The 12,481-nt window shown below is 48.8% G+C and overlaps 1 protein-coding gene across 2 annotated transcripts in view; it reads right to left on the minus strand.

The window, feature by feature from the left end:
• The window catches only part of B3GNTL1 (UDP-GlcNAc:betaGal beta-1,3-N-acetylglucosaminyltransferase like 1), a 118,240-nt gene that overhangs the window by 64,321 nt on the left and 41,438 nt on the right, over positions 1–12,481 (minus strand). For both annotated transcript variants that reach the window (XM_082861647.1, XM_082861646.1), the window contains one exon: positions 8,997–9,062. In XM_082861647.1, coding sequence (XP_082717773.1) covers positions 8,997–9,062 — 66 coding nt within the window. The remainder of the gene's footprint in view (positions 1–8,996; positions 9,063–12,481) is intronic.

Consider the following 12,481-nt stretch of genomic DNA (forward strand, 5'->3'; position numbering starts at 1 on the left):
ACATGATGACTAATTTATATTAATGCAGTTATGCTACTGAAGAGTTTTGAGAAGGTTTTTGCTTGCTTTGCTTGAATTCTGTTGTGTGGTTTTTTTTGTTTTGTTTTTAGTGATTCAGTTATACATATACATGTATCCATTCGTTTTTAGATTCTTTTCCCATATAGGTTATTACAGAATATTGAGTAGAGTTCCCTGTGCTATACAGTAGGTCCTTTTTTGTTGTGTTTTTTTTAAATTAAGCTTTTTTTTTTTTGAGAAATGGTAGATTCCCATGTAGTGTTAACAAATACTACACAGAGATCCCATGTAGCCTTTACACGGTTTCCTCTAATGGTAACATCTTGAAAAGCCAACATGTGGCCTCCACTGGGCTGAGGGACCCTGGGCGTTTCCACGGCCACAGGGACCCCTCGTGGTGCCTTTATAGCTGCGCCTCCCCCCCCCCCACCCAGCTCACAGCCGTGAACCTGCTACTGCAGTGCTGTAGTTCTGTCTTTTCAAGAACATTGCATAAATGCAGTCACACTGTGTGTTGCCTTTCAAGATTGGCTTTTTTCACTCGGTGATTCCCTGGAGATTTGTTCCTTTTTTGGCTGAAAAATACTCCACAGCTCAACCCTCTACAGGACACCTGGGCTGTTTCCAGTTTGAAGCTATTACTACTAGTCTGCTGCACTTCACACAGGGGTTTTTGTGTGAATGTTAAGTCTTCGTTTCTCTGGGATAAACACCCAGGAGCGTGACTGTGGGTCGTATGGTAGTTTCATGTTTAATTTTTAAAGAAACTGCTGTTTTCCCGAGCAGCTGCACCACTTCCATCCCCACGGCAGCGAGTGTGACCAGTCTCCCTGCGTCCTTGCCATGTGTTTTATTCTGGCTTTTCCGACAGGTGTGTGTGTGGTACCTTGTCGTGGTGGTAATATGCACCCCCGGTGGCTCAAAAGGTTGAATCTCCTTCCAGGGGCTAATTTCTCATCTGCCTGACTTTCCAGGGAAGCGTCTTTCATGTCTTTCATCCATTTCCTGATTGGGATAAAACATACTTGGCCATAGGTCTGTATCTTTTTACATACTGCTGAATTCTATGTGTGAACTTTTCATATATTTCTCCTAAAAACACATACAAAATTCAGCTATAAATTAAAACAGCCCTTGAATGATCACCTTGCCCAGTTGCGAGGTACCACACCTGATCTGACCAAAGCGTATTTTTTTTAAACTGTCTATTCCATCTGTTTTCTGGCCTTGTTGACACTGTCTTGCATTTGATTGCTGAACAGGAAAGATTTTGAGTCAAAAAACAAAAATGTGGATCAAAGCTGTGAGGTAGAAATCCTGTTTCAGAAGTATTCCCAAACATGAAGAAGAGGCTTAACTTCTATACAGACACCCAGGCCCCGGCCCCATGACTGCGGCGTCATGAACAGATGCTGGGGGCGGCAGACCAGCAGAGTGCAGCCCAGTCCAGCCTGCGCCGAAAGCCACACTTCCAGCCAGACCGTGAGGGGCAGCAGACGTGGTCTTTCTGGGACATGAGCTGACTTGTGCTATTTCCACGGTGAGTGCCTGAGCCCCCTCCCCAAACCTCCTCTTCCATTCTCTGCCTCTGATGAAGGGTGAACCACGCTGGGTGGGGTCTCACGTGGAGGAGGAGGATTAGGTGAACACGAAATGAAGCTGGAGCTTTGGGGGCTGGCTGTTCTTTGAGGCTTTAAACACTGTGAGTGCTGGTCTACAAAGAACAAAACTGAGGATATTTTGTTTGCCTTAACATTTTTTAAAAGAATGCTGGCCTGGACCACAGGGCAGACAAAGGCAAACCATAAAAAGAGGCACCTGCAGTGGGATGCCGAGCTCCTCTCCCGTGCTGTCTGCCCTGCCCTCACGCCAGACCACTGTGGACACCAGGCCAGCACGGTACCTTGTACACAGTCGGTGCTCAATAGACACAGGCTGAATGAACCCAAAGAGTGGGAGACTGAAAAAATTCTTGAAGAAATAATGGTCAAAAATTTTCCAAATCTGATGTGGGCTATAAAACCACAGATCCCAGAACTTCAACAAAGCCCCAGCAGAGCCAACCTTCAAAAAAAAAAACAACTCATGCTTGTACATAATAATCAAATTGCTGAAAACCAGTATTAAACAGAAGATCTTAAAAGGAGTCAGAGAAAAACACCTATTACACACAGAGAACCGGATATAAGGATGACAGCAGACTTCTCCACAGAAGCAATGGAAACCAGACAAGGGAGAGACATCGTTAAAGAAAGAATGACTTCAACCTAGAATTCATTAGCCAAGTACTATAATTTTCAAAAATTAAAGCAAAAGAAATACTTTTTCAGAAAAACGAAAGCCAAAATTATTCATCACAAGAAGACTTAAATTACAAAAAAAGATGAAGGAAGCTCTCTGGGGAGAAGGAAACAACCTGATCTATACCAAGGAATGGCAAGTGGCAATGATGGTAAACAGATGTGTAAAAGCAGAAGACATTTTTCCATGTGCAACTTCTTTATAAGATAATGGACTTTGGTAAAAATAAAAGCAAACGCTGTGGAGTTTACAGCATAAACTGAGTGGCAGGATGTGACTCTGTAACCTTCTTACGCTCCCCGTGAGACGGCGCCACTTATTTCAAGTAGCGTGTGAGGGGTAAGAGGCAGACCCTAGGCCAACCACTGAAAAATAATGAAGCAAAGAGGGATAGCTGGTAAAGCAATAGTACAGATAAAATGGAATCATAAAACAAACAAAACCAAAAGGTAGGAAAGAGGAAACCAGGAGGAAAGAGGCGTGACGCAAAACCCAAGCCGGGAGATGAAAACCAATTACATGCAATGCAGAAGGAACAAAGTAATAAAAAGCAGAAGTCAATAAAATAGAAAAGACAACAGAGAAAACCAGCGGGGCAGGGAAGGGACAAGAGTGTGGCCGTGTTAGGAGGTGTGACGTTCTGGGGTAGCTTGGCTTGGACGTGGCTGGGATCGGCACCCATCTGCAAGATCTTATTCAGAAACTGAATTTTTTAAACTTCACTAACCTCAGTTCTTAATGGAAATGAGAACCGTTACCGCACACCCACACAGCAAACTCAAGTAGGGAAGTTATAAAATGAACCTGGGACCCGGCAACACAAATTCTGAGAGGAGGGCAGCCCACCCTCCCCACCCACCATCCTCATGGTGTTGCTAGAGGGTTCCTCTAAGCAGGGCTTTCCGAATCATGGTCTGAAGATGAAAAAAAAAATAAAGGGGGGGGGGGAAGAGAAATGTAAGGCTATAATTTTATCAATTAGCTTATGAGCTGCCCTCATCGGCTCATATCTCCCAGGCATACTTATGAAATTAGTTCCTAATTTATATTTATGCATAATGATTACTAAAATATAAATTGAAATTAGATTTCATTAACAACTCCTATTTGTCTTATGGACCCAATCCTTAAAATACTTCAAGTGGATACATTTAGGAATGGAAGCAATGTTTTAATATTTTAAGTTAGATTAACAATTTTCCTTATTTCATACTCCCAAATGCTTCTTGTCATCAAAAATCTTTTCGAAAAAATGACTTTACTTATCAATCAACTTCTACTTACCTGGACAACAATTGCCACTAGGAAATAGGGCCATTCAAACACCTGCTAGTTCCTGAGAGGCTCACCTGTGCTTACTCGTCTGGAACGGTACATGTCAGATGTGGCTGGGGTGTGTGGAGGCCACACTCCACAAAAGCTAAATGCACAGATGTGTGTTTTTCATGTGTGGTGGTCACATCAACGTGGGGCAGATGTGGAGGAACACAAGTTCTGTCGTTGTGATTTTTTTTTTTTTTTTTGCGGTACATGGGCCTCTCACTGTTGTGGCCTCTCCCGTTGCGGAGCACAGGCTCCGGACGCACAGGCTCAGTGGCCATGGCTCACGGGCCTAGCCGCTCCGCGGCACGTGGGATCCTCCCGGACCGGGGCACGAACCCGCATCCCCTGCATCGGCAGGCAGGCTCTCAACCACTGCGCCACCAGGGAAGCCCTGTGGTTTTTAACCTGAGAGACTCCTCCAGACGGTAGGACATGAGCTGCCCTCATCGGCTCATACCTCCCAGGCATCCTGCTCCAGCACGTTACTCTGGACTGGGTCCGTCTTCAGCAGGGCCCTTGCAGCCTCTCCGCAGCCCCCGGTCACCCTCTCCTCCTCCTGCCTCACGCCCACCTTCCAAATACCAAGCATTCCCAGAGACCCATGCCTGGCCGGCAGCACGTCCCACCCCCCAGGCTTTTTCAGGGTCAACCGTGGACGCAGAACCACCACCTGCGAACCCACCCCTGGGCATCGTGGGCCAGGGGCCTCCCCAGCCGATCTCTTGTGCTATGAGGCAGAGTTGGACCACAGGGCCCAGCACCAGGTTCCGTCCTGAGTGCCTGAGCAAGGCCCCCATCTGCGCCCCACTTCTCCCAGCCTCCGCTGGGCACACAGACGGTGCTCGCTCCAAGGTGCGGTGAGGACGGAGCTAGAAGTGGCGCAGCGTCCACCAGGCTTAAGATGCTGACAGCAGACCCACCCGCCTCCAAACCTCGTGCCAGCGTGAGCCCCTCATCGGCCCCTCAAACAGCTGTGCCCTCTCTGCAGCGCCTGTGCCACTACCAGGGCACACGCTCAGCCTGACCAATTCAGTGCCGCTCAGTGGACAGAGGCCGCAGCAGCTACACTCAGGGCAGGAAGAGGCTGCGCTGAGCGGAGATGAGGTGATGGCCCTGGCGCCACCTGAAGGCAGAAACGGGTCCACAGCTCCTGCTTCCCGCTTTGCATTCCCACCAGGCATGGTGGGCATGAGCCTGTCGCCGACTCCGAGCCAGGCCAGGTCACTGAGGACCCCTCCCGAGCCCCCTGGAGACTCACATCGGGGACATAAGGAAGTCCTGCCATCGGCCTGTCCTGAGGCCACGGGGAAGGACCCACCCACGTGTGCTGGAAAAGCTCTGGGGTGCCCTGTACCTCCGCAAGGCGCTCCCCGCCTCCTTCCCACCATCATCCTCAACACCTCCATACTCCTGAGAATGCAGAGCTTCTCACCTCTGCCCGTGCGCAGGTGAACCCCCAGGGAGGGGCCCAGACCAAACACAGCTGCTTCCCTGACCCCACCCAACTCCTGTCCCAGAGCGGTCCTTGCTCCAAAATGCTCAATAAGTGGGTGGAGAAATTCTACACCGGTGACGCCTGACACGTAACATCTCAGAAGTTCTGCAGAGAATATGCAGCGGCACAATTTATGGAAGTTGCCACCCTCATAATTAAATGGCTTTCTTGTAAATGGCCTTAAAGAAGTAATGACCAAGGACAAACATATACTTAGCATTCATTTCATTCTTTCCAAACAATGTGATATAATCAACAAAACCACCAACCAGCAACTGCAAATCAAGATTTTTGTAGGTCATGACTTTTAAAAAACCCGGCACTACAGCAACAACCCTTCTAAAGCTGATTTTGTTCTGGTGCAACAGGACTGTTCGGAACCCCTGGTCTCGCTGCAAACCTGTGATGCCGGAGGGGGCACAGGTGCTCCAGCGCTGGGAGCAGAGTATCAAGTGCACTTAATACAAGGTTAGCAAGAAAAGCTGTAACCTAGAACTTTATAAAGGCACAAGCCAATGTGTTTTAATTAAGATTAACTGACACTGTCTACATTTTTTTCCAAATTCCTTATATATCCCTAGATTTCGAGGTCTTTGAACTTACACATGGAGAACAACCAAAAGTAACTTCACATGTGAACCAATCACACACAAAAAAGGGGGCGGGGGTGGACAATGTATCTGAAAGTATCTCACTCTCTATAATATATACACTTGTTACAAAATTCTTCAGACAAAATTCTTTTTTCAATGTAGAATATATTCTAAGTGCTTGGAAACTGTGAAAATCACCCCTGACCATTTCCAGATCTGGGCCAGTTCCCAGACTCAGACCCACCAGCTGAAGGAGAGGCCCCACCCACGAGGATGGACCTGTGACGGCAGGGGAGATGCACCGAAGATGCAGGATCTAAGGCCGGGAGGGGACACTGATCATGTGAGGCGGCTGGACACAGGGCCCAGGTGACACCAGACCCATCACGCCCACTGGAGTAAGGGTCCACGAGTCAGGTAATGAACTGGGCTCATGGGCACACAGGTCCCACCAGTGACCACTTCCAGGTTCCTGAACGTGTAACCAGAAAGCACAGGCTTAGCACCCAGCTGAGCCTCACACGGGTTCCCTGGGGTGTGATTAGGGGCTAGTGTAAGAGAAGGGGCAGGTGGAGGCCATCACAGCCTCGAGTGTAAATCGAACACAATATCACATCCTGGGGGAAAAGCAGACACTGGGCTACCTTGGAGGCTTGAAGGAAGGGGGTGCTGGTCCCCACACACCCCTGCAGAAGCAGATGTCCCGCGCACATGCTGCATCGGCGAGTGAGCACTGGGACCCTTTCTGCTGTCTTCACATTGCTCAGTGGTCTGCACGCTGGACATTTTCGTCGTGCTGGCCACCGTATTGAGGACATCCTGTGGCACCTGATGAGCAAGACTTTTGGGTCCAGAGGTCTGGGCACCGCAACACTACCTCTGAGGTGAGGGACCATGAAGAGAGAGGCACAGGACTTGGCCGGTCTCCTTGGGCCACTTGGGGTCCTGTTCACCCTTGACCATAGTTAAGAGTGGGGTCCGAAGAAGCACGGGCCTGCCATCTGGCCCTGAGGCTGCAGAGTCCTGGAGGAAGCTGGTGGCAGTCGACGATGTGGAGACCTGCAGCCCCAGCGGGGCCGTCACAGCACAGACCCCAGGACCCTGTGACATGGAGCTGTGGGCCATTCAAGGTGGCGTGGCCAGGGCACCACGTGGCCACACTGCCCACCAGGAGCTGGGTACTGTCAGACCACCAAGGCATGAGCTTGAGTGGCCTCACGGCCATGAAGACCACTCCACGGGTCACCCACCCATGGCTCTGACCTCTCCTTCAGCTGCACCCAGGGCCTCACGGGGCTGGTCCCCAGGACCCAGTGATAGAGCAGGTTCACAGGCAGGCTGGCGTGGTGCACTGGCACAATGCCAAAAGGGACTGATACTGCAGCCCAGCCCCATTCAGGGCAAGGACACACACAAGCCCCCAGGCCCTGGTGAGTGAGCAGGGGAGTCTGCTGGGAGGAGCAGACCTGTGAGACGCTGTGGGTGGACCTGGGGGCACTGGGGGTGGGCGCTGGGGTAGGCAGTGCTGGCTTGTTGGGCCAGAGAAGAGGCTGTGGGCCCCTCCCCGAAGGCTGGTCTAGTTACTACCACTCCTGACCTTCTGGTCCCTAGGGGACCGGCCCAAGGATTCCAGCAGTCCTGGTGAGTCAGGTGACACCAGCCCCCCGCCATCAGACCCAGGGCGTGCACTGGCCCCCATGATGCTACCTCGGCGAAGGGCCACTTCTCAATAAAGAGGCGCTGGGCACTTCTGAACCTCCCTCACATCCAGCCTCTGGAAGCTCCAGCCTGAGCAGCAGTGGAGCGGCCTCTCAAGAAGTAGCCGAAGGCCATTTTTATCTTCTTCCAGGCGTATTTCAAGGACATGTTAACATTAACAACGTTTAAATTTAAGCAATATAAGGGCAATTACAATTCTGAGCATAAGAATCCTCAGCATCAAACTTAAGGCTGTAAAACATCACCTATTCCATGAAAAGACGACAACAGCCTCAGGCAGAGTACGTAGGTTTGTTTACATGACAGCCAAGTCCCCAGTCACCGTCAGGTGTGCAGGGGCTGGCAGCTGGAGACAGAGCATGAGGGGCTACATTTCCTAGAAGGAGAAAATCAGCGGGCTAAATTCAGAGCTCCAAAATAAGGGGCTATTGGAAGAGAAAGAATTCATCTTTGGTGAACAAACGTCCTTCAAACTCCTTGAGAAACTGTATCTGAAGGAAGTGTATATTTGAGCCTTTGTCTTAACTCAGTACACGTTTCATAGGGTCCACTCTCTGAGCCCTGAGCCCTGTGCCATGAACAGGCTCTTTCCTTCGTGAAGGCCCAGTGGCCAGGCAGTCAGACCCCAAACACAGTGCCCAGGAGCCCATGAGAAATGCAGAGTCTCAGGTCCCACCAACACCTGGGATCAGATCCCAGGGGCTCATGTGCACTGGAGATGCTTTAGTGTGTGGACATGGCTGGACACGGCACTGCAGCAGAAGAGAGCAAACCTGGAGGCTGTTCCCAGGCAATCAGACACCATGTATCTTAAGACAGTTCCAGACCTTTCTCCTTCCCACTTTCAAAACCAGTGATCACCACAATAATTCAAAGATGTTTTTACTAAAATTTCAGCATAGAGATCTGAGCAGTGGGCTCTGCGGTCAGACACCAGCTCTGGGGTTCAACTGCCTGGGCCACCCCCGACCCTGAGTCACACGGGAGCGAGGAATCCACGGGCCCGAGATGCTCCCCCAGGTCCAAGTGGCTGGGAGACGCTCCCTGAAATGGGGCTCCTGTGGGGGGAAGTGAGCTCTCACCCAGCGAATGCCAAGGAGGACGGGTCCTGGAGAGCCTGGCTCATGGGGGCCAAAGGGGAAGCCATTCGAAAGATGAGAACGTAGTCTGAGGTTATGTAGCTAATGGAATTTTTTTTTTTTAACTGATATATCCTACCGCTCTCAACCTGTGTTTTCATGTCCAAGGTACACAGCTTCTCAAATGCTGATAAAACCAAACTAAACTAAGCCAAACCAAAAAAATACTTTGGACCCATTTGAAAGTAACCAGTGCTACCCAAAACAAGAAGCACATTTTCCTTCAAAGGAAAACAACGTTGAGTGCGCAGACACACCAGGCACACATCATTCTCCAAGGGGGCAGTCTGATTACAAACTGACTCTTCCTATCCTAAGGAAGAATCTTAATCTAAAAAGCTGTATGGCAGTTCTACCAAAAGGCGTAACAATGCAGCAGAAACATGCAGAAACATCCGTACTCACACTTGTTGGGTGTCGCACAGCAGCTGCGTGTTGCAGACTCACCCTCTGAGGCATCATCACGTCGTCCTGCAGGAGAGAACACATTTTAAACTCCCTGGAAGCAACTCTGACAAACAAGCAAGAAGACAGACAGCCCGACAGCAAAGTAGGCAAGAGACCAGAACAGGCAGTTCAGATGCTTCCCAGCAGTCCATGACCCTGTCAGTCGGCCAGGAAACGTGAGTACCCAGGCTGCAGTGTAGGACACGCGGGAAATTGGACAATTCCGGCCAGAACTCACACGGCTGGCAGGGATGAGGACCTGGGGAAGAGAGTGGGGCACGTCCAGAAAGGTGGAGACTCAGATCCCTAAGACCTAATAACTTCACCACATGGGCAGAAAAAGTCTTAGACGTATGTACCAGAAGAGATGTACAGAGCATTCACCACAGCGTCATTCAAATCGGGGAACAGCCCGATGTTCACAGATACCAGCACAGATAAATAAATTGTGCGCATTTCTACAGTCAAATACCATTCAAGTGTGAAATTAAACAACAGCTACACACAACATAAATGAGTTGCACAGACATAATGCTCAGTGAAAGAGGCAAGACAAAAGAATATACATAGTATTATTCCGTTTATTTAAAACTCAAAATCAAGCAAAACTAACCTGATTGTTTAAGAAATATACACTTAATACGAACTATCATAAAGAAAAGCAAGAAAATTATAATCCCAAAGTCAGAATAGTGATGACTTTGTGGGGAGGGAGTCAGGGCGTACCTCTGAGGTATTAGCAATGCAGTACTTCCTGACTGAGTCGTAGTTACACATGTAATTACCTCCTAATTAATCTTTAAAGTGTACATGTATGTTCTGTGTATTTTTCTATAGGTACGTTCCATCTCACAACTTAAAAGTGCTTTAAATTGATAAAAAATCAAAAAGATTTCAGTGTTTTATTTGTACAAATATGCCCACTATGTCACTGGGAGGATATCTGTCTTTAAACTGAGCAATAAGATAAACTAAAGAGCTGTATTTGTAGCTCTTATTTCTGCAAAATGGCTTCATGAGCAATTGTGTTAATCAAACGAGCTGTGGATGAAGTAAGCTGAGAGGAAGCCGGTGGCTAATGTGAGGAGGTGGGGAGGGGGGTGCTGAAAGAGGGGGGGAGGGGGAGGGGGCGGAGGGGCGGGGGAGGGGGAGGGGAGGGGAGGGGAGGGGAGGAGGGAGAGGGGGAGAAGGAGGGGGCAAGGGGGGAGAAGGAGGGGCACAGGCAGGGCAGGGGCCCCTCCAGGCACAGCAGCACCCCCAGCAGGCAGGAAGCAGGTGTGAAGGTGGGAACAGAAATGCAGGGAGGAAGCTGTCAGAACAGGAACAGAGAAGTCGGCTATTCCAGGCCTGAATCCTTCCCTGGCTCCCATCAGGAACATGCTTGCAGGCATGTGCATGGTCAGCCACAGCTGGGAATCTTAAAAAGGAAAACAAGGAAAATTGAAGCAGACAAGGGTGGGTGATGTGAGGAGGACAAAAAGAAGTTATGCTAGAGTTTAGCCTATTTCTCTCCCACAAAGGGTACAGCAAGGCAGCAGGGCAGAGACAAAAGCAGGAAAATTTCCTTGAAAGGGAAGGTCTATTGATCAAACTCTTGAAAAACGGCCCTGTGTCTGGTGGCCTCACGCAGAATCCTACAAAGTTCTGAGGTTTCCTAAACCAGTCCCGACTCCTGGTTACGTGTGGGAAGGTGCACAAGTCTGCACAGGACCAGGCCAGTATTTCAAAGAGAAAGTGGGGAGAGTAGAGGAAGCCACAGTCGGGGTCAGGGTTAGGGTTAGTCTCTGCTCACAGCGTGACCTCCTCCGGGACGCTGTGCAGTAGCACCACCACACATGCAAGCCCCACTTCCTCCAAACCCAGGCAAGCACCCCAGGAACCACACCACAAGCCTTCTGGCCTCTAATTCCCACACTTACTCAGTGGCACCAAGATGTCCACTGGGATGGGGCATCTTGTGTGGACCAGCTCAGCTCCTGTATTTGGCTGGACTTAAAAAATATTTGTAGAACAAATGAAGCGTCTTCTCAGGACTGAATTGTATTTTCAATCCACCTCACCACTTACAAAACACAACACTCTTTTTTTGATATTTATCACAATCTTCTATAGTTGGGAGACAGAGCAGCTAATATTATCCCCATTTTGTAGCCAAGGAAACCAAGGTTTGGAATCGCTACATAACTCATCCAAAATCTCATAGCAATTACATGTCAGGGTTAAAATTTGAACACAGGATCAACGGAGGGTCCAGTATTACAGTTCAAGGATCTACGTACTCAAAAAGCAAAACTGTCCAGAAAGTCTTAGCTCTCAAGAACATTCTAATATAGTCTTCCATCACCTCGTTTACCGGAATCACCTCTGCTGCTGGGTGTCTGAATAAAGTGAACATCTGCAAGTATGAGGAGAATACAGAAGACATTTAACACACCCCTGACCATCAGCTGAGAAGGTCAAGGACGAACACACTGCAAAGTGATAGCGTAACAGAGTAACAGACTGTCTCAGCTGCACAGTGACTCCGCAGATTATAGATAAGCTCCTTGTTCTCCCAAGACCATTTTGAAAGAGGAAAAAGTTGCTGAAAGATGGAAGCATGAAAAGATCTTTATTATACATGAAAAGTGATGTGATATTTTAATAACAAGCCCAGATGTGTTTCTGCTCGTGGGCTGTGATCCCACCACCTTTCACCGGAGGCCATGCCTATCAGCGCCCGTCCCAGGGAGGGGCCTGCCCTGGTCAAGGTCACTGTGCTCACAGCTGGTACCCCATACCAGGAGGTGGTTTTAATAAAAGTCAGCTGGTATCTGAAATGCAAATAGGAGGGGGGCCTAAAGGATGGATACAAAGGGTCATCAAGCATGAACTGCAAAAGCCCAGAGTCTGCATGTCCTGATCCCAAGGTGTATCTGCAGATGGACTATCCTTACTACAGGAGGGAGGGTTCAAAACCTCCATATTTATTTGCCTAAAGTGTGTAGGATTCCACCATGATAACCAGGTAAGAAATGTTCTTGGCAGCCAAGGGAAAAGAATTTTAATGTATTATAAAAAATAACACTAATTCAAGATGAAACACTGTTTCCTTTCTGACCATAAAAATATTGGGTAGAGAAAAACTAATCTAGCCAAAGAATTTCAGAGTTAAAAGAAACCTGCATCTTTGAGTTCTGCAGCTTCTGAGTGGAGGGTGGTCCTGAGGGAGCGAGTCTGTGGACTCCCAGGGATGACCAACGCCCAGGATGGGTGAGGGGCAGGACGGACCACTTGCAAATGAAGGAAATAATAGTCTACAGCCAAGAAGATCTTCTGTGGAAGAAAGCAAAGTTGATTTTTTTGTTTTTGTTAAGTCTTCTTATGCTTGACATTTAGACAAATAGTATTTGAAGAGAAAGATAGAAATTCCCTGGTCAAACCTCAGCCTCAGGACCCACACT

Source organism: Leucopleurus acutus (genome assembly GCF_964270905.1).
Source record: "Leucopleurus acutus genome assembly, chromosome: 19".
In the NCBI taxonomy this organism is placed as follows: Eukaryota; Metazoa; Chordata; class Mammalia; order Artiodactyla; family Delphinidae; genus Leucopleurus; species Leucopleurus acutus.